The sequence below is a fragment of the Vulpes lagopus genome, chromosome 11, assembly GCF_018345385.1.
Source record: "Vulpes lagopus strain Blue_001 chromosome 11, ASM1834538v1, whole genome shotgun sequence".
NCBI lineage: Eukaryota > Metazoa > Chordata > Mammalia > Carnivora > Canidae > Vulpes > Vulpes lagopus.
In genome coordinates, this window is record NC_054834.1 from 10,622,061 (window position 1) to 10,643,568 (window position 21,508).

The 21,508-nt window shown below is 41.3% G+C and overlaps 1 protein-coding gene across 1 annotated transcript in view; it reads right to left on the reverse strand.

Moving 5' to 3' along the window:
* POU6F2 (POU class 6 homeobox 2) overlaps positions 1-21,280 on the reverse strand; it is a 474,961-nt gene extending 453,681 nt beyond the window's left edge. Inside the window, exons 1-2 of the mRNA XM_041722284.1 lie at positions 20,872-21,280; positions 19,364-19,482 (exon numbers count right to left, since the gene is read on the reverse strand). Coding sequence (XP_041578218.1) covers positions 19,364-19,468 — 105 coding nt within the window. The 5' untranslated portion in view covers positions 19,469-19,482; positions 20,872-21,280. The remainder of the gene's footprint in view (positions 1-19,363; positions 19,483-20,871) is intronic.
* Between the last annotated feature and the right edge of the window lie 228 nt (positions 21,281-21,508).

Genomic DNA, 21,508 nt, shown 5'->3' on the forward strand with positions numbered 1-21,508 from the left:
CCCACCCCACTGTTCAAAAGCTGACTCCAAGAGAGGCCAAGAAAGTTGTCCAAGGTGTGAAGGGTGAAGGGCCTGGTATTCCAAGGCTTGCATTCCCATATCTCAGCCCTTTCTCCTAACCACTCGGCAATATTGTGAGAAGAAACAAATGCTTCAGAGCGAGAGACAAGTTCCAGAGGCGAAACTCTTGGAAGTCAGCCGCCTCTTTAATAATATTTTAGTATTTTTGAGTAGGAGGAAAAAGTCACTTGAGGGCCCAATGTTTCAATTTTCTAATGAAATAGCCCTTGCTTCTATGTTCTAATAACACCTAGAACAAATACAGTTGTGGAATCCCAAGGAACCTCTGGGAAGCAACTCGATAGTTTCAATGCCTTTTTAAATACAAATAATTGAGGCACAAAGGTATCAAGATGCTACACAACGAGCTACAGGGAAGGAATCTCATAAATTAAGCTTCAGATTCTGTGACTAAGATCTGTGCTAGTTTGTGCCTTTCTAAGGATTTCCCGAGAGGAATCCCTGTGGATCTGTCTGGCCTCTGGTGTCAGCAGCAGGAAAGGGAGCCTTAGCCCAGGAGTGAGGGCTTCCTTGGGGGCTCAGGTGGGCCAGGCGCTGGGGCACAGGGAGCAGAGGAGAAGCTGGATGGAGGGGCCCAGCCAGGGCGGGGCTACCTGGGCGAAGGGCAAACGAGAGGCCAGCCTGCTTCTCTGACCACAGCATCCTTCTTCCCCAGGGGGGCAGGTGACCCGACCCTCTCACCTCCCAGGCCTGCTGGGGATGCCCTGGGCCCTGAGGGGCAGGCCCCCGTCCTCTCCCTTCTGCACCCAGATGCTGCTGGTAGCTGCATCTCCTGGCTTACACTCCCTTCTCTCTCCCCCACCCCCTCCTCCCCCTTCCCTGCAACCTGCCAACTGCCAGTCCTCCACCCACCCCCACCCCCACCCCCCACCCCCGCCCTGTACCCCGCCCCCACCTTTTCCCATTTCCAGGTGTCGTTCCCGGTCCTCCTGCACCTAGACTAGACTAGACCCTTCTTTCAGGAAGGGATGACTTGGCGATGGATTCCAAATCTCCGCCAATAAAGGAAAATGAAGACTAAGGAAGAGCTGGCACTAACATAATCGATGGGCTTGCCTGTTTATTAGCCTCAGATACTTTGAATTCCAGATGACCAAAACGTTTGTTCAGCAAGCAGACACATTATTTTTAGGAGAGACAAAAAAGATGAATATTACCAGAGAAAGAACGGAGTTAGATGTTGCCCCCACCCCCACCCTCACCCCCGGAGCATGTTGCTCCTCTTGTGCATGAAGAGGCCTGATGCTCCGAAACATGCACTCACGCACCCAACTCTTCCTCTTTCATGGAATTCCACACTTTCAGATCAAACCTGAAGGTTTCACAAGCTCTGACCTCTTGTGAGAAAAACAGTGGGAAGGTTTTCTATGTGGAAAGACCCTCGACTCATAGGTGGGTCCCTAGGTGTGTGTGAAGTCCTGAAATTCAAATATCAGTGTTGTTCAGTCTCACCTGAGATGCTGGGCAAACTTTCCATTAGGTTGTTTTTGGAACTATCAGCCTAAACCTGCAGCCCCTGAAAAATCCCCATTTTGTCCTTTGAGATTATTCCTGACATTTTCATGGTTTTCTTTTTAGATATCATTCATATTTCATAACATTACAGAATTCTAATTTGAAACTCATAACTGGTTTTTGCACCATACTCATCCAAACAATCAACACTTCATTTTGTCCTGATCTTGTAAAACTCTTCCTTTTTTCTCCCCCTAACTAGGCCTATATTTCTTTTCCCTCAATTTAAATGCAGAATACCAATACTTATTTCATTAAAATAAGAATATATATACACACATAGATACATATATATTCCCTTCATTATGATGTTTAAAATTCAGCATGAAAACCAAGAAAAAATTAAATGTCAAATGTTCAGATATTGCTATTTGCTTATCTCACAGAAATATAAATTATAAAACAGTTCATTAACATAACTGTACTTGTGCATTATTTTGAGAACATTTTATTCAAGAATCAACTAGAGTAGTCTAAATTCATGCCTCTGTTTTCTAGGTACCATCATCATCTCTTCATTCATTATGTCCCTTATTCATTAACTTTTTCAATTTGTAAGTACACATGTAGCTGCCAATTTCACAGGATATTCTGTGACTCTTTGTATTAAAAGTTTTAAAACACGATTTGAATAATCCATATCCTGCACTGTGGAGAGATGGAAATTATTCACAATTGATTTGTGTTGCATAAAACATTGCTAAAGTGAGGAGGAATACAAGCTTTCCACCCAGAGTAATATCTTAAGGGACATATTTAGAGGTGGCAAAGTGTTAGAACAAATTTGTTCTTACCACTAAACAAATATAAGAATATTTTCATGAAACCCCTTAAAATGATGACATCAGATTTATGAGATGTCCCTTAGCTGTATTGTTCTGGCCATGTCTTATTTATTTGATCCACATACAACCTCACAGCCAGTTAATATGAACTTCTGAAACACAAATTCTATATCCTCATTTTCTCACTCCTCTTTGTCTTTTTTTTTTTTTTAAGTAACATATAGTGTATTATTCATTTCAGGGTAGATTCCCTGATTCATCAGTTGTGTGTAACACCCAGTGCTCATTTTATCACGTGCCTTCCTTAATGCCCATCACCCTATCCCCCACCCCTCCTTCCAGCAACCATCAGTTTGTTTCCTATGATTAAGAGTCTCATGGTTTGTCTCCTTCTTTGTCTTTTAAGTCTGTAAGTCTTGCATCCCTCCTTCATTTTTTTTTTTAAGATTCAACATTAAGATATGCCCAAAATAAGCCTTCACTGGATATCATGGGGATGCTTGCTTATTGAACACAATATGAAATTTGGATAAGAAATTGTGGGAGATCATTGGGTGTTATTCTGTATGTTGGCAAATCGAACACCAATAAAAATAAATTTATTATAAAAAAAGAAATTGCGGGAGAGGAAACCACTTTTCTTTTAGACATCAATATGAAAATGGAAAATAATAATTTTCAAGTACCATTTACATATTCTAAGATAATACTAGTAGCACAACCCACACACACACAAAATCCCCAAACAAGGAATTTTGAAAGGGAACTAAATGGAGCAAAGGCAACTCGAGAATTCAAAACCATTTGAGAAGTGCATTCCATTGAGATAGAAAGAAGGGTGACAGCTGCTGCACAGGAAGCATTTCGAAGCAGGTACCTAGTGCCCAGACATGCCAGCAGAGACCTCTAGAAAGACTTAAGAGTTGTGGACAGTAAGGGGCAGGGGAGCATAGGATGGTGAGTATAAAGAGGACAGACCTCTGAGTCTCTAGCAACTCCATCAATCAGTTCTAACAGAGTGATGGCCAATTTCAGAGAAAGAAAGATGGAACCCAGGAAGGAAGGGAGGATAGGAGGGGTAGAGGGAGAGAAAGAGTTCGGGATGGAAGAGCAGCGGAGGAAAGGAAAGGAGGCATTTCTGCACTGGTCTAAACTGAAAATACAAACCCCTAGGAACTTATTTTTTCCAAACCCCTTTGTTTGGTTTCTCAGTCTGACAAGACCTCCAATAAGATTATAGCAATATCACCCATTTCCTGCAAAAATAGGCAAGACAGTTTCCCATAAAAAGGGTGTGATGGGGGGGGGGGGGACACTGATCCCTCGGCTTCATGTTTTCACGTAAGTGGACTTCTCACCCACAAGGGGAGAAATCCTGTATCATGTTGGTGGGTGACAGGAGTCTGATACCTAAGGTCCTCCACATCCATAAGGAATTTGATTTTTTTCCCTCTAGACCCCACTCCCCGTAGGAGGCAGAAATCCTGCATAAATGGGTCTCTTCATCAGACCCAAACTCTCCTTTGGTGGGCTGTCCCAAGATCAAAATGCAGAGTCGCAGGCAATTAGCAGGCCCATCTGGCTGCAGAGGTAAAACCAATTTTTCAACAAGCTCTATAGCTAATAAAGAGAAAATAAGAATTAAAGAATCTTATGTAATGCCCATTAAAACCCCAATGAAAGAAGTGAACACATGAGGCACCTATTCATATTAATATATAATCATAATTTTTCCTAATCTTAAGTAATGGCTAGTGGATTTAGGGATACTCTTCTGTTCATTTGAACCCCTGTTCTGTGATGTGGTATCAACTTTTCAGGCTGATTTTAACCAAATAACCAGGAGGTAGCATGGTCCCTCACCTTCAATGTTTCCCTTAGAACTCTCTAATAAAAATTTGGACCAAATGAAAGGAGAGAAAAAAAAATCCTTCAAGAAATATGTAAGGAAGAGAGGTATGAATAGGTGAGAAGTCTTCCAAAATGTTCATGCGCAAAATCTTCAGCTCATAATCCTCATCTACCTTCTCGAATTCTAGCAGACACCTCACCTTTTCTGTAAGTGACCCATGATCAGATCTGACTTGCCTTGGGCTTATTTGTAGCCATGACCATCATCTTACCCTGCCAAGATGAATGTGTAACAATTATGGATTCGTGGATTTATCCTGTGCTAGATCCACTGAGTAAAAATAGGAGAGAAAGGGTGAGAGCCAAAGATACATAATATTCATTAATATTCTCTTGAATACTAATTCAAGAGAATTAAGTTACTATTAGGGCTTCTATCTGACACTGTCCATGGAAGGGAAACATCCTAACAATGTTAACATCTTGATATTCAGAACTCTGGTTGATTTGATTAGCCTAATGTAGACATGTGGGAAAGTGAGTTTGTCACCAACATCGTGGTGATGGCCAAACCACCCTCCAGGCTGGTGTGCTCTGAATTTGGCACAGGAAAAGATGGAACATCTCCCCGGACCATCTTCTTGTTGCTGTTTTTCAGGCAGCACTGGGTGTTCCTATTTCTAACTCACCAGAGCCAAGGGTAGTCCACACTTTAAGAAATAGACAAGGAAGTGAAGTTTTAAAACATGGACATGTCCCTCAAAGTTGCACTAAATGAGGCTTGGATGAGAAGTGAGCCCACAGCATCCTGTGGACTCCGCTGTTGGGGATACCCCTCACTTGTACTCCTCTGCACAAGCTTAACCTAATGTCTCCCACTGCTGGGCCCCGGTAGGAGGAGTTACCAAGGCTCGGCTCATCTATCTGAACAACGACCATGTCTCCTCTCCTTGCTTCTGAGTGTTCATGGAGAGGAGGGGTGTAGGTCTCTAAGATGTGGAGGGTCAAGATAGAAGATATGTTCCACTACAGGAGATTACCAGCTCCAGGCAAACCCACTGTCTTTACCAAGTGTTCTGTTCACTTCTGTTGTTCCCAAGCAGTGAGTACTTTGTGGAAGACCGTGGTCATTCATTGCACCAAATCATCATCTTGTCTATACTAACCATGTATCTGTGGGTTCTAACCTAACTGAATCATGCACAAAGGTTAAAGAGATGTTTAGGCGTAAACTCTACTTGGTCCTACATCCAAAACACACAAATGCAAACAATATTAATGTTTTGTGAAAGTTTTAAACTACTGGTTAGGGAAAGATTTCTCCTTTCCAGCCCCACTACTGCCTCTAGGGCCATAAACATTGAAAATGCCACTTGATGGGAAGCAATGTAATTGAAAATAGGCAGGGTAGAAGATCCTCTTTATTTACCTCAGTTTCAAAAAAGATGGAACTGATGTAGGAGAAATGCCACAGTATCATTAGAAATTTTCCAGAATTTGAGTTAAGAAACATCCCCTTAACTTGACAGGATGAGCACTGGGTGTTATGCTAGATGTTGGCAAATTGAACTCCAATATAAAAAAATGTTTTAATGATATTAAATGTCAACAAAATTTTAAAAAATTAAAAAAAGAAACATCCCCTTAGTAGAATCACTGGTTTCCCACCACCATAATCTTAATTATAGCAATATAATTAGCTTATAAAAATTAGATTAGAAGAGCCAATGCACATTTGTCTGGAATTTAGTTGAGCTGGGTTTTGTTTTTGTTTTTCTGTTTGGGGGAGGTGTCTTTTGGTTTTGTTCTTGTTTTTTTGTGTGTGTGTGTGAGAGAGAGAGAGCAAGCCAAGGAAGGGCAAAAGGAGAGGGAGAGACCTAATCTTAAGCAGGCTCCACACTCAGTGAAGAGCCCAACACAGGGCTCTGTTTCACAACTCTAAGATCATGACCTGAGCCTAAATCAACAGTGGGATGCTTAACCAACTGAGCCACCCAGGGACTCCTAGAATTTAGTTTAGTTTTTATGAAGAATGAACAGAGAAAGCAAGGTCATTGTGCAAATTTAACTCACTGATTTCAAATGCAAATAAGAATGTTAACCAGTTAAAATTCGTTTTCAAAATTTTCAAATCCTCCCTGAAACTGTCTATGGGAATCTTGTTCCTCATACACATAGAGCAGTGCCCATTGTCACTCTGTTTAAGATCTGTTGGGTCTGGGAGTGCCTGGGTGGCTCAGTGGTTGAGCATCTGCCTTCAGCTCAGGGTGTGACCCCAGGGTCCTGGGATCGAGTCCCACATCGGGGTCTCTGCCTGGAGCCTGCTTCTCCCTCTGCCTGTGTCTCTGCCTCTCTCTCTCTGTGTCTCTCATGAATAAATAAATAAAATCTTAAAAAAAAAAAAAAGATCTGTGTAGTCCCTGGTCTGAAGGCACATCTCCTGGAGCACTAAACAGATGGAGGCCAGGGTGACTTCTTGTTTAGTTGCAGCAACTGTTCCTATGGAAGCCTACGGGGAGCACCGATTTGCCTTTCCATCCTTCCATTTGTCATCTCTTCTGTTGTTCTACATATTATAAAAGGATTATTTCTCAAACCACCATGTATAGCCCAATTACAACAGGTAATGATAGCGACAATAAAGTTCATGTATAGGAAACAAATAAGTCATTTCTGTGATTTTGTGTGTGATTAAAGGCCTCAACATCCTTAGTTCAAATTCCAGCTTTGTCATTTACTGTCCATGTGTCACTTCCTCAGTCACCTAGTCAGTAAATTGTAAATAATGACAGTAATTACCTCACAAGGGTATCACAAGGGTTAAAGTAGGTTTATAATGTTCCCAGCACCTGGTTAAGTGCTTATTAATTGGTAGATTATTATCAGCGTCATTATTTTTTAAGATGACTAAATATCTAGCTCTCTTCTGGATAAACAACATTATTAAACGTTAACTTAGATATTCAACATAGCTTACAAGATCCAGGATTTCCACTGAAACATACATACACACACACCATGAATACCAGACTAACTCCAAACTTTGCTGTGGATTTATGAGTGTGTGTGCGCATGTGCACGTACATGCATTGGTTGGGGTGACTGTGTAATCTCCATTGTCTCATTTTATTATTTAAGACAACATTCCAAAAAATATATAAAATAACATTCATTCAATTTAAGAGGCTCTGTGATAGACTGCATTGAAACTATCTGTAAAGCTTCTTCCAAATACAAATATCCAGACCCCACCCAGATAAATTGAATCAGAATTTCTGTGGGGCACGTGGGTGGCTCAGTCAGTTAAGTACCAGCACTCTTGATTTTGGCTCACGTCATGATCTCGGGGTCCTAGGAAGGAGCCCCAGATGGGGTTCCACACCTAGCAGGGAATCTGCTTGAGATTGTCTCTCCCCTCTCCTGCTGACCCTTCTCTCTCTCGCTCTGTCTCTCACTCACTGTAAAAAATAAATAAAATAAGTCTTAAAAAAAGAAAAAGAATTTCTGGAGATGAGTCCTGCATGCCTGTAGATTTTTCAAAGGTTGTTTCAGATGGTTCTAATAGGTGGCCAGAGTTAAGAAGTGGTATAGAGGAAAACAGTGAACTCTTAGGATTTCTAGGTTTAAAACAAATTTCTTTTATGCACTAGCAATATGGCTATGAAGAAGATATATAACCTCTCTGAGCCAGTTTCTGCTTCCATAAAATGGGAATGATGATTGGCACCTAACCTCTTAGAGCTGTGGGTTGCAGATGACAGCAGTATCTGCAGTTTGTTCTTCGGAGCCAGTTTTGGGCTTCATGGGAAGGAACCAGCCACTTTGGGGTTTGTTTGGGGTTTTTTTTAAAGATTTTATTTATTTATTTGACAGAGAAAGAGAGAGAGCACAAGTAGGCAGAGTGGCAGGCAGAGGGAGAGGGAGAAGCAGACTCCCCACTGAGCAGGGAACGGGATGTGGGGCTCCATCCCAGGACCTTCAGATCATCACCTGAGAGGAAGGCAGACATTTAACCAACTGACTCCCCAGGCGTCCATGGAACCAGCTACTTTTAAACTTATAAATGAAGTATGATAGTTTCTTATCCAGGTTACTTGTCCCACCATCTATAGAGAAGAAAGGAGAAGGAAGACGTGTACAGCTGCCCAACCAGCAGTTCCATGGAATCAGTTCTAGGAATCTGGACACCAAAAGATGTCACAGTTAGCTCACACTTCCATCTCTTATACAGACAAAGATTTCATTACTACCCACTTCACTTTCTTATTAGTATGAATGAAGTGATGCAGTTAAGATGAATGAGCAGAGACCTCTCCCAAAAGAGATCTAAAATGTAACTTTTCACATTCTCTTAAATATTTGAGGGGTATATGTTTAGCCCACCTTACCAAATCCCTAAATTAACTGAATTCAAGGGCTAAGTCTGATTAGTTTTGATCCAACCCTTCTCCTGACTGCATTATTTAACCTATGAATCATGGTTGAAGGATTAGTCTGACAATATGAAATATAGGAAACAGGAATTTAACTGACATTAATTACCATGAATTTCTTCTGGTCTCTTTTTCACTAATCTAGGTATACTAACTGAATCATGCATTGGAAACATATATCTCTGTCAATTATCTTAATAAATAGCAGTAAGACCCTTGTGAGAAAATAAGTTCCGCATTTTGTTCAGCTGAATTGGTGGCGTGAAACAAATAGAAGTTTTAAAGTCATAATATATCCTATTGAGAACTGGCTCCTTATGTCATTATCTCATATTCTTACTTCTTTATCACTAAATACAATGTTGTGATCTTTACCGGTATTTTCATTGGCTTGAGTGTTCAACCTAAAGATGATAAATATAGGGATCCCTGGGTGGCTCAGTGGTTGAGTGACTGCCTTTGGCTCAGGGCGTGATCCTGGAGTCCCGGGATGAGTCCCCCATCAGGCTCTCTGCATGGAACCTGCTGCTTCCCCTGCCTGTGTCTCTGCCTCTCTCTCTCTCTCTCTCTGTGTGTCTCTCATGAATATATAAATAAAATCTTTTAAAAAATGATTAAAAATGATAAAATCTTTTAAAAAATGATAAATGTGGCATAAAGCTATCCTTCACATTTGACATTACTCATCATCTTCTCTTAGGAGAAACTACTTATGAGTTCTTTCGGTAAAGCAAACTCCCTTTGGAAGATTCTGGGATTCTTTTTTCTTGATAAGAGAGATGAAACATCTCTATTTGTTAGTCTTATTACAGAGACTAACTTATTTCTGAAAAGTAGATGCTCATCACGAGAGAACTGGTTATGTATTGCGGTGATCATTTTGCAATGCACGCAGATATTGAATCATTATGTTATACACCTGAAACTAATATAATGCTGTATGTCAATTATATCTCAATAAAGAAAGGAACTGGTTAAACAGGTTAGCATATATCCATAAGAAGGAATACTTTAGGAAAGGGTGACAATCTATTCATAATAAGAGCTGTTCAATGTATGTTTTTTAAAAGTGAAAGTTGTAGAATTCTGTATATAGTATGAATCTACTTGGGTTGTTTGAAGATTTTCTCTTTTTTTTTTAAAGATTTTATTTATTTGTTCATGGGAGACACACAGAGAGAGGTAGAGACATGGCAGAGGGAGAAGCAGGCTCCATGAGGGAGCCTGATGCGGGACTCGATCTTGGGACTCCAGGATCATGCCCTGAGCCTGAAGGCAGGCACTCAACCACTAAGCCACCAAGGCATTCCATTTGAAGATTTTCTATGCTTATACATGCATAGACAATTTCTGAAAGATACAATGAATTTTTGATAATGGTTATTTGTGGGGAGTGGGAGGATGGGGTACTTGACTTTTCACTTCATATTCTCTTGCGTTGTTTGAAATTGTTTGTCATAAGCACATACTGCTTTTATAATTTGTTTAATAAAAAATTTAAGAAGACTCTTAGGGTCTACTATGTAACTCGCCTCAATCATCTGCATGTAACAATTGTGTTCATGTTCTGCAGATTTTAGCCAGATGCTCAACTCTTGGCCTGAACTAGCTATTTAACTCCCACTTGATGGAGAATGGTAGAAAGAGAGAGAACAATCCAGCTGACATATCTCAGCACTTGTAGAAAGTAGCTATAAAATAGAAGTATGTCGCAAAACAATACGCCCTTGTTTTCTGGAGGAAAACATTATCATAATAATCATCCTTTTACAGTTTAGTGATCAACTATGTACTCAAATTTGTACCGTAATCCTGATTTCTAGAAGTTACAAAGTATTTGTCCATTTTCGTGAACAACTTAGTTGAAAGGAAGAGTATTTTAAATAAACACCTACTATAATCTTTTCATGTGCCCAAATTGAAAAGTTAAAATATTTTTATATTATTGCAAGTTAAATAAGCAAGTATTCCTAATATGTCTAGGATGTGGGTGCCTGTGCGTGTGTGCGCGTGTGTGTGTGCACTTATTAGATTGCCTCATTTTCATTTTTTTTCCAAATCCTTTAGTCCCTGGAAATCTATACATAGGATTTCCATTACAAATGGGAAAAGTTTTCAAAAAAGAAAAACTTTAGTTCCCGAAACAAGTATTACCATCTTGCCAAGAAACAAAGTATAACTGTCTTGGACTTGAGCAATAATGTGCACCTTTGCTCCCAGAAACCTTTTGAATAGTATTACAGATGCCTTTACATTCGCAACATTAGTAATACACTAAGAAAAACACCTCCAAAGGTATAAAAATTAACTCTGTTAAAGAGAGCTCTGAAACAGAGAAAATGAATACAGCCTGCGATGTACTTTTCAGACCCTTGAACACCATCTGCTGATATGAACAGTGAAAAATTTTTCAAATTTGGGGTTCTTACCACACAGCCAAATTTCCACAAAATCTCCTCTTTCCCCAAATTCTGACCTGGGGCCTTTCATCCTACAATCACTTCTGCCTCCCGTTCAACCAGCATCTTGTCAAATCTGGCTGCAAGATTAAGTTTCCCGATTCAGAATTCAATATTGTAACCCTAAGGATATAAGATCCAAGCTGGAACATTCTGTTTTTTAAAAAAATGGATAAAATTGTTTCAGCCCAGAGACCACAGTTTGCTCTGACCATAATGATGAATCATCAGGGCTGACACTAAGTGAAATGAGTTTGAAGTTCTTGGCTTTATTCGTGCACGTTAAGCAGGGTTTTACATTTGCCCCGACTCTCAACCTTTTTCTCCAAAAGGTTGAGAGTGCCTTGTTGTAGTATTATTTAAGGCTTACAAAATTAACTGGCTTTATCTAAAGCAGGTCTGGTCTGCCGGAGCCCAGGACTGTGTACCTGACCCCATCCTTGCCCACGCTGGCATCCAATTTTGAAAAAATACAAGTGACCATTTAAGGAATATCTACTTTCCACCCCCGCCACATACCTTCAATATCAATTAGGATTTCTGATATCCACACTTCTCCGTCGGTGATGTGCCTCTCACTCTCAACAATAAAACATTGTATTAAAAAAATCCATACATGAATCCTGTACCGAAAACTAACTTCTCTGTAAATGGTTTACTTTGTTCTTATTAAGAGGAGTTTGAGTTCTGGTCAATGTAAAAACAAAACAAAACAAAACAAAAAACACCATTTAACAATTATCTTTTAATTTAATCTTTTTAATGTAGGTCGGTTTATGTAAGGTTTTAGGTGCCAGACACAGGTGTTTTCTTCTTAAAATACTTTCTGGTTATGATTATTCCTAAAAAATCAAAGTAGTAAACCATGCAGAGTCAACATCGTGTGAAGCACACGAAACACCCATTTGTGTAAGGCCGCTGTTCCTCAGCACCAAAGCCCTGCTTCGACGCTTGTAGCAAGTTCCCAAGATCAAGTGCTCCTTGATTTCAAAATTCGTGTTCCATGGCACAAGCAGTGGGGAGCTTTTCTTTTTCTTTTCTTCCTCCCCCCCACCCTGCCCCTTTTGGCTTTATTTTAAAATTGTATTTGTCTCGTCCTAAAGTAATTGTTTCACTCCTTATTTCTGTGGTCTGAAATCTCCAGGTGAGATGAAATCAGCTTGTAAAATAACTTCACCAAAATCCTGACTACAGAATCCGGTGTGTTGGAGAGTTTTCCTGCTACGATTCTGCTTCGGTTTTTGGGGGGTTTTTGTTGGTTTTTTGTTTTTGTTTTTGTTTTGCTGCAGGTCTCGCCTCTCTTTCCAGTGCCCTTTGCTGCCTGGGCAGCCCACGAGGCTTCACTTTGCACTTATTACTCATCAAACTGACGCTGGATTACAGTGGGATCACGAGAGCAAAAGCTGAAAGCAGAAACGACAGATGAAGGAAGAGAGCAAAATACCAGCGCGATGCCTCTGAGTTCCCATCGCCTTTTCGTTCACTCAAGGCCTGGACACATTTACTTGCATCTCTGACCTTAGGGGGTGGGAGCTGGATGGAAATGGTTTGGGCATCTCTTCCCACTGAAAGAATCCACCTCCTGGCCCAGCAGTGGGGCTGAAAATTGGTGAAATTTCGTATATTCTGCTGATCTTTGATTTTTTTTTTCTCCTTGTGCTTCTGGTTAGAAAAAAAAATGTGGCTGAAGGGAACAGGGTTGCAGTTCACCCGGAATCTGTACCAAGTATCAATAGCTAATCTCTTGTCTTTTAAAGAAAGAGTCCCTCCTATCATGGGGTTTTTTAAAGCTAGTGATAAAACAAAAGGCTATTTTCTGAAACCAACCAACTTGAAAAATACCTGTTTTCAAACCTCGATACTTCAAACCTTTAGTAGACATAATCAGGGATGTTTTCAATGATTTCGCTCTTCCTGATGTACAATGGTTTTATAATCAGAAGTGGTAGCCCTGAAATAATAATATGGTCACTTATAGCCCTAAAGCTAGAGTAAAGAAAAGAACACAAACGTAGGGCAAACCAGGCAGGAATTCATCAGATGAAAATTAGGCAGTTTTCACCATAATTGGCTCCCATTGTAGAACTGGGAAGAGCAAGACAATATTAGAAAAGCAAAATGAATCCCAGTGAAATGTAATGACAGCTTCTCAGAGCTCCTTCCTCCATACAGGGTTCCGAAGAGTGTGTAGAAAGCACCACTGGTACAAATTTTGACTATGATTTTGGACCAGCTCAACACATGGCTCAACAGAGTATTGACATGTGATCCCAGAACAAGGTTTGACCGGGTAATTTACTTTCTTGTACATATGTTTCATTGGCCCCAGTCTCCCAGGAAAAAAAAAAAAAAAGGAAGGGAGGGACCGAGAAAGCAAAGCAAGAAGCAAGAATGTAAATGAAGGTAGTGAAATTATGGCGAGAGCAGCTACTGTCTCCCAGGTAAAAGTCCAGTCACAACATACAAATGAATCTAAACGCTGTATATTTAAATTTTCTGTTACTGTTCATATTACAGCCAGTATTTATCTTGCGGCCCATTTTTCTTCGGGTCTGATCCTTTGATATTTGCATTTTATTTCACAACCTGACTTTTTTTTTTTTACTCCATCAAGCGTTAGGGGAAAAAAGCAACAGCTTACGCAATACCACAGTGCAAGGGAAGGCGGAGCTTCTCAGTATTTGCAGACATGTTATTAAATTCTAATTCTGGCAAACAATAAAGAGGAAAACAGAAAGAGGCTTTCAACTGGATGGTAAAATGCAGTTTGCGTGACACCGTTGACCGTCAACGACAGGATGCCTTCTTTCACTCACCTCCCAAACAAGTACTACGGATCCGATACTCAGGAAACATAACATTCAAACTTTGCTTTCGTAAGTATTTGTACTGGAATATTCTAGCAACCTCTCTCCATATCCTAGAGATGTGAATTCAAAAAACTTTCTTTTAAATACATTTTTTAAAACATTTTATTTATTTATCACGAGAGACATAGGGAGAGAGGCAGAGACACAGACAGAGGGAGAAGCAGGCTCTGTGCAGGGAGATGTGTGGGACTCTATCCCAGGACTCCGGGATCATGCCCTGAGCCAAAGGTGCAACCACTGAGCCACCCAGGTGTCCCAACTCTAAATTCTTAAACACCAAGTCTATACTTGAAGAGAGAGAGAGTTTCATTAAGTGATCTTAGAAATAGAAAAGAAAGTGGTTTCCAGACCAGCTTTCAGGTGGTTTAGTATTAGTATGGGCATGATTGTATAGCATCACTACTATATTGAGGCATTGTTACTTTGCTGGACAAAACTGGCTTTACAATTTAAACACTGCCCAGGTAACACACCGAACTTCAATGCAAAAATATTTGAAAGGTTATAAAAATTGAGTTCATCCAAAGAATATAAAAAGCTAAGAACAACTCTCCTCTAAGTATGAGTGGAGTATTGGCTCAGTTGGAAATACATAGTACAGATTCAATTCCATACAAAAGGAATACTGGCACCATTTTGAATTTCAGAAAGAATAATCCTTCATTATTTTGTATTTTTCTAGTTTACTCTTCACCTGGAATACCCTGGAAAAAAAGTATTTGCAATTAAACCCAAACAACAATCTCACAGTCCTAAAGCATATAAATTCGTTAAAGTGGTGTGCTGGCTTCGTAGGAAAAGGGCATCCATACCTCCAAAAATGAGTTCTCAGAGCACACTTAGAGCAATATGCAAGTTATGCTTGGCATGTGTAAAACAAGGTTGGATTAGCCTCAAGTTTAAGTTTTCTATAAAGGGCATGAAAATCAGTCAAAAGGGGCTGAGAACAACAGGCAAGTGTGCTATTTACACACCACTGGCACCCCTTTTCTCTGAGCCACCTCCATTTCACATCAGCCTGAGTATGTATGTACTAGTTAAACACATTGTCCTTAGAGCCATGTTGAGTAGTTTGGGGAACAGAAGGGTACAAATAAAGTCACATGCAAAATTATTTTACTACCAGAACAACGAAATCTTTTTGTATTTTAAAATCTTCATATGAGGGGCACCTGGATGGCTCAGTGGTGGACCGTCTGCCTTCGGCTCAGGGTGTGATACTGGGGTCCTGGGATCGAGTCCCAAATTGGGCTCCCCGCACAGGGCCTGCTTCTCCCTCTGCCTATGCCTCTGCCTCTCTCTCTGTGTCTCTCATGAATAAATAAATAAAATCTTTTAAAAAATAAATAAAATCTTCATAGGAGAAAACACGCCAAATGCACCAAGCCAAATGCACCAAGTTCTTGGCACTTGCCCTCTGAGCCATTAGCGCACACACTCGAGCCCTATCTCAAACAACTACATTTACCTTCTAACATGTCACTTTTCAACACTTTAAATTGTCTAAATTTACCTCAAAAAAAAAAAAGACCCATTTTACTGATAAGGAAAATTGTAAAAGCTTTTGGATGCACTTCCATTCCTACTAAGCATGGTTTCTCCACTCTTCCACTGATCTCTTAGCCATGTCCACTGGAAGTGTATCCATGAGCACTTTTACCCAGCTATGTCTCTCCCATTCCTAGCAAATTCTTAGATATGCTTGATAAATATTTTTATCTAATTTGCCTCATCTGTTGTTTTTATTAACAACTAATTTAATATCCTCTCTTCTGTAATATCTGCAGAAGCTAGTATAAGGAAACGTGCAGCCAGCCCAGACCCTCAGGCCTGCGCATCAAGATGGCAGGCTGGCCAAGGGTCCTCTGGGGACAGCAGTGCCAGAAGGAGGATTGGACACGGTGACCCGTCTGCATGAGATGAGGAAAAAAACAACAACAACCAACAACCAGGAGGTCTGTAATACTGATGAACTAATCTGTCACTCACCAGCTCAGGTCTGCAAAAAAGAAAAAAAATGCAGTAAACATTTAATGACCATGAGAGGTGGAAATAAGAGTCTTCATTTTTACATGATATGCAAACCCATGGCTCAGAACCTGCTTAACTGTTTAATTTGAGTTGATTTGAAAAATCATCAGAAGGCAAGAATCCACCCTATAGTTCAAAGGGCTAGGAAGTGTGCTACAGATAACTATCAAAAATCCAGTTGATTTCCAAGAATTATATGAATGAACCAAGTTTCTTGATCTCGATATCCTAGGCAGGGAGTTTGTTCTTAAGTACTAGACTGCTTAATTGCTTGCTTGGGGGAGAGAAAATCCTGGGGGAAAGACATTTATGAGCAATATCTGCTCTATGGAGCCAGTACACTCTCCCGAGCTGGATCATGGCCAGCAACACAGAAAAGTCTACTCTTCCCCTCCAGTGGAAGCAAGTGGATATTTGATCTTAGAGATGAATGAAAAACCTAAAGATCATATTTCGTGGGAATCTTTCAGTATTCTGAATGGAAAATATCACTGAAAATTGGTTATTTGCTCCTCTAACCCAAATCCACTTAGGAACAAAACTAAGAAGGAGGAGTTGTGGGGGTGGAGGACAGAAATAATTATCATTCCAATATGTATATGAGGAGGAACACAAACTAACATTTTCATTATCAAATGGGGTTGTTCACACTGGCTAAGTAGGTATAAAAGGATACTGAAATTACCAGCTGCAAACACACACACACACACACAAACAACAAAAAACCCAACCATTTACTTTTGATTATGATTGAAAAGCAGTAAAAATTATTTTCACATTCTCATCATTGTTAAAAGTAGTCATTCGGGTAAATATTTTTATCTGTGCTAAAACAGTTTAAAAGAAATCATTTCAAATACCCATGCCATCTTCTGTTTTATATCTATAGATAGGGGCTCCACTGAGGTTTTCTGACTTTTATGATATGCATATAGGGCAGTAAGCTACTACTTCTCTTTCCTTTTTGCAGACCAGTGTTTCAGTTTCAGAAGGAGTAAGCATTTTAGTTTGTACATTTTTAATACAGAAAATGTGTACAACCTTCAGAACAACTGCTTTGATAATTTGCTACCTTGCCAAAAGTATCTGGGTTTCTTCAAAAGCAAATAATTTATGAGAAATGGAATCTTCAGAAAACATGTGGCTACTTTGGTGCAACTATTTAGAAAGTATCTGTAACAAGTCATTAACATGTATCATTCCTGGACATATTGAGTCTTTAAAAATTAGAGCACATACAAAATACCAAGCTAAGTAATAATAACCACCAATTTTAACTCCTGACAAATTAGATGTTTAAGTCTAGTATCTGTAAAATGCACACCAATTCCCTTCTTTAAAGTACATATTTGAACCTTTTAAAAGTATATGCCTTTGCAATTATTTCCAATAAACAATATTGAATGACAAATTAGAAATCTCTCTCTTGTCATTTTTTTTAAACAAAGTTTCTTTTCCCAACTGAGGAAATATACATGGAAGGAAATCCTATTTCTTATTTGGGACTGAAATACAGTAATTTTGCATAGGATTACGACCATATTACGACATAGGGAGGAGAGAATGTGTTTGCAACCCAAGAAAAGTTTTATTAAACAGGACAAAACTGTTATCAGGAGCTCAAGTTTTATTTATCTACGAAAAGGTCATCGTTTTTACAGGTTATTTATTTACTATATGCCACGATTATTTTAGCTAAATTTGATATACTTCCTTGCTCATCAGTGAACACTTACACTGAAATGGGTATTAATAATCTATAAAATCAGTCTTTACTTATTTTCTCCTGCCAAATGCATGCCCAGAGACTTCACATTATATCTGCCTGTATAACAAAAGCCAACTTGGAAGTTTAAAAAAAAATATTGTTCCACCGAAGCAGATATCTACTGTTTTTAAAATAGTGTGAGCCTGTGGAAACATGGTATTATGTATCTGACATTTCCCATCTAAAAATACATTATGAAGCATGCTGGTATTAATAAACCATGTGCCTTCAGAACCCGAAAGTGCTTTGCTATAATTTGGTTGAAAACAGAATAAAATGGTATATTTTCCACGACGCTATTAACATACAGCCAACAAATTCCACATCATCACCCTGGCAGCTTGTCTTGATTGGAAAGTGTGCAAGGAAAAAAAAAAACTTTTAGGAGTTTATCAATATTCGTAACCACATTCTGACTGATGACTTAACAGTTCATAAGTAAGCCTAGATAACTTAGAAAAAAATTGGATCAAAACTACATTACCAGGAGAAGCAAAGAAAGACGGAAACCACCTATATTCTCATTTTCCACACCCCACCCCCATCATAGAAAAATCACCCTTCCTTTGCAGCAGGGCAGGATCATTCCTTTCACCTCCTCGGTTATCGGAAGGCAAATGAAAATACAACGATCCCTTCCTCTTCTGATTGAGCTTCCAACGCAAACATTTAAACACAAACATAAAGTCCCGATTTAACAGAGAAAGCGCCAAACAGAAAGAGCAAGACTCACTGACCCATTTGGAAGACAAAGACGACAGAACAGCAAAGCTCTAAAAATCAGCTTGGGAGGCCTCAGAGAGATATTCTTCTGGCATTTCATCACAGCAGCCCCAGACCAGTTCACCTCCCTGGATCCAGGGAGGAGGAACTAAATAGAGCTGTTTATTAAAGCCCTGGTGCTGGATTGCATTAGGAAGCCGAGCAGACCACCTGGACCTTTCAGAGTGTGGCAATGTTTAATTTGCTGCCTGCCTCTCTGCAGCAGCCAAGACCACTACTACATTTACCAGGGCTCAATCACACATTATCTGGGTTAGAAGTGAAGGCACGTGTATTGCTGGATTCCGATTTTCCATATGGAGAGGGAGAGGGAGGGAGAGGGAGAGGGAAAGAGAGAGAGGATATAGCCAAAATAAAAAAATAGGGAACACAACAATTTTAACTACCACCTAGGAAACATGGCACTTTATTCCCCCCTCACACTTTGCTTCAGAGATCACCATCTCGGCAGAAAATAAATTCTGAAACATCAAATCAGCAAAACAAAACAAAACAAAACCCACCCCATCCAGACCAAATTAGAAATGAGATTCGCCCTTGGATTTTTGTGGTGGTGGTGGTGGTGGTGGTTTCGATTTTTGCTGTGAAGCCTCGCGTGGAAGTTTGAGGGCTGAGGTTCCCTGGCTCCATTTACTGGGTGCCTTTTGCCTCTCGCACTTGCAGCACTCCGCTGGCAGGCCGCTGAAGATACAGATAGAAAGATGGTACTGTAAATATGAATTATGTGAATCATATGGTGAGACCCTTGTGGAAAAAAAGGGGAGCTGGGAAATGGCTGACTCCATACCTGACCAATTACAGCTTGCATGGTCCCCGTATCCTGCTGGGCTGAGAGATCGCAATCCATCATATGTTGTCTTTGAAAAGGAGAATGGGGCTTTCTGGTATGCATCTGTCAATCAACTTCTGCACTCACAACCATCACCAAAAGCAAGGGGAAAAAAAAGTCAAGCTGCTCCACCAAATAGGATGAAACCGTCATGTGACCTCCGGCAGACACGCACACACACATTCACTACCTCCATAGAGCGTAAGAATTTTCTGTAGATATGAAATGACATTGACAAATATCCAATACCAAGTAAATAAAGTGAGACAAACAGCTATTCACCAAAGACAAAACATTGGCTGTAATCTTCCGCTAAAGGTTTAACAAACCTCTGAGGATTTTTTTTTTTTAATGCTCTAGAAACCTGTGTTTAAAACAAAACAAAAAAAAAATCAAAACAAAATTAACTATTTCATGGGATCGTTGAGGCTTTGATTTCTACGCCACCACTCAAATTCTTTCCAATTATAAGTCATCCCCGTACTTCTGCGGAGCTGACCCTAATGATTTTATTTTCAGATTCTCTAAATGACCTTTGGACAGGATGCAGTAATCTTTCGCAGTTTTATATAACAGTCACCTTTACGGAAAAGCTTGAAATGTTAACCGTCGCCTAACACAGATACCCTGATATTTGTTGATTGGAAATGGATATATACAATCATTTGTGTAAACTGTGATGACCACTCCAGTATAAAATATTCAGAGCGTGTAAATAGTAGTCACTAAACTTTCCATTTTCGAAAAGGTTAGGAAATGATTTACTTGCAGCTCATCTAAACTGATGTAAGGTGGTGACGAAGATTTCAACTTTTTTTTTTTTTTTCATTTAATTTAAGCTATTTGATCCGACACACTTTAGGGTAGACGTTGGGTGGGTCATGGGTCAGCTATTAGAAGGGCCAGGCAATGGAAGGATGAGCTCTTTAACCCTTTCAGGATTGAGATCACAGCCTGATGTCCTACACAGCCTGACAGTTACAGGGCTCTGGAGTCCAAAGCCATTAACTGCTAACTCTTAGTTTTGGTGGCTTTGCGCAGTTACTGACGTTTGCTGTGCCCACTTTTTAAACTGAAGCTCATCAGCTGGCCTGCGCCTTGGGGCTTGTCAAGAAAATTCTGCGGGCGAGCCTTGGGGTGGTACCCCGGGAGCGCTTTCCCAGGTCCAAGACTACGGGTGAGCCTGGGAGGCAGGGAGGGTGCGCGGGGCGGCCCCGCATCCCCGCATCGCTCCGAGGTTCATCAGAAGGAACTCCAAGGCCAAAAAAAAAAAAAAAAAAAGATTTTTTTTTTCACCATTTCTAGAGCCCGCTCTAGGAGAAAAGAACGGAAAAGGGCTGAAGTCTCAGACTTCTCGTTAAGTTGCCAGAATACACAGATTCTCACACACACACACACACACACACACACACACACACACGCGCGCGCGCCTTAATGGGATCCCCCAACACCGGGACCCCGTGCACCTGCTGCGTAGCCTCCCGGGAGCCGACGGCTGCACAGGTCCCCCTCCCGGGATTCAAATGCCCAGCTCGCGCGGCGACCCCAGGCGTCGGTCCCCCTGGGCGCACAGGCCGACGGAGGGGGGCTCTGCAGCCACGGGGGGTGGAGGAGGGGCAGGTGCGGCCGAGCCCCCGACACGGGGGGGGGGCGGAGGCGCAAACTTGCCCGAGGCCTGCGCGCTCGCGGGGGCTGTGGGGGGAGAAGATGCGACCGCTGCCAGCGCGGGCGCACCGCGGACAGACGGACAGACGGACAGACGGACAGACGGAGTGGCGGGACCGGGAAAGTTGGGAGGAGGGGCGCGCCGGGCGGCCTGCAGCGCGCTCCCCACCCCGCGCCCCTGCGCCCCCGGAGCCCCCGCGCCCCCGGAGCCCCTTGCGCCCACCCCACCCCCCTTGGCCACCCCCGAGCCCTTGCACCCCCCGCGCCCCCTGCGCCCCCCGCTCCCCCGGAGCCCCCTGCACCCACCCCACCCGCCCTGGGCCCCCCGGGAGCCCTTGCACCCCCCCGCGATCCCGGAGCGCCCTGCGCCCCCCCTGAGCCCCCCGCGGGAGCCGGGCCTGCGGCCGGGGCTGGGGCTGGGGCCGGGGTCCAGGCCGG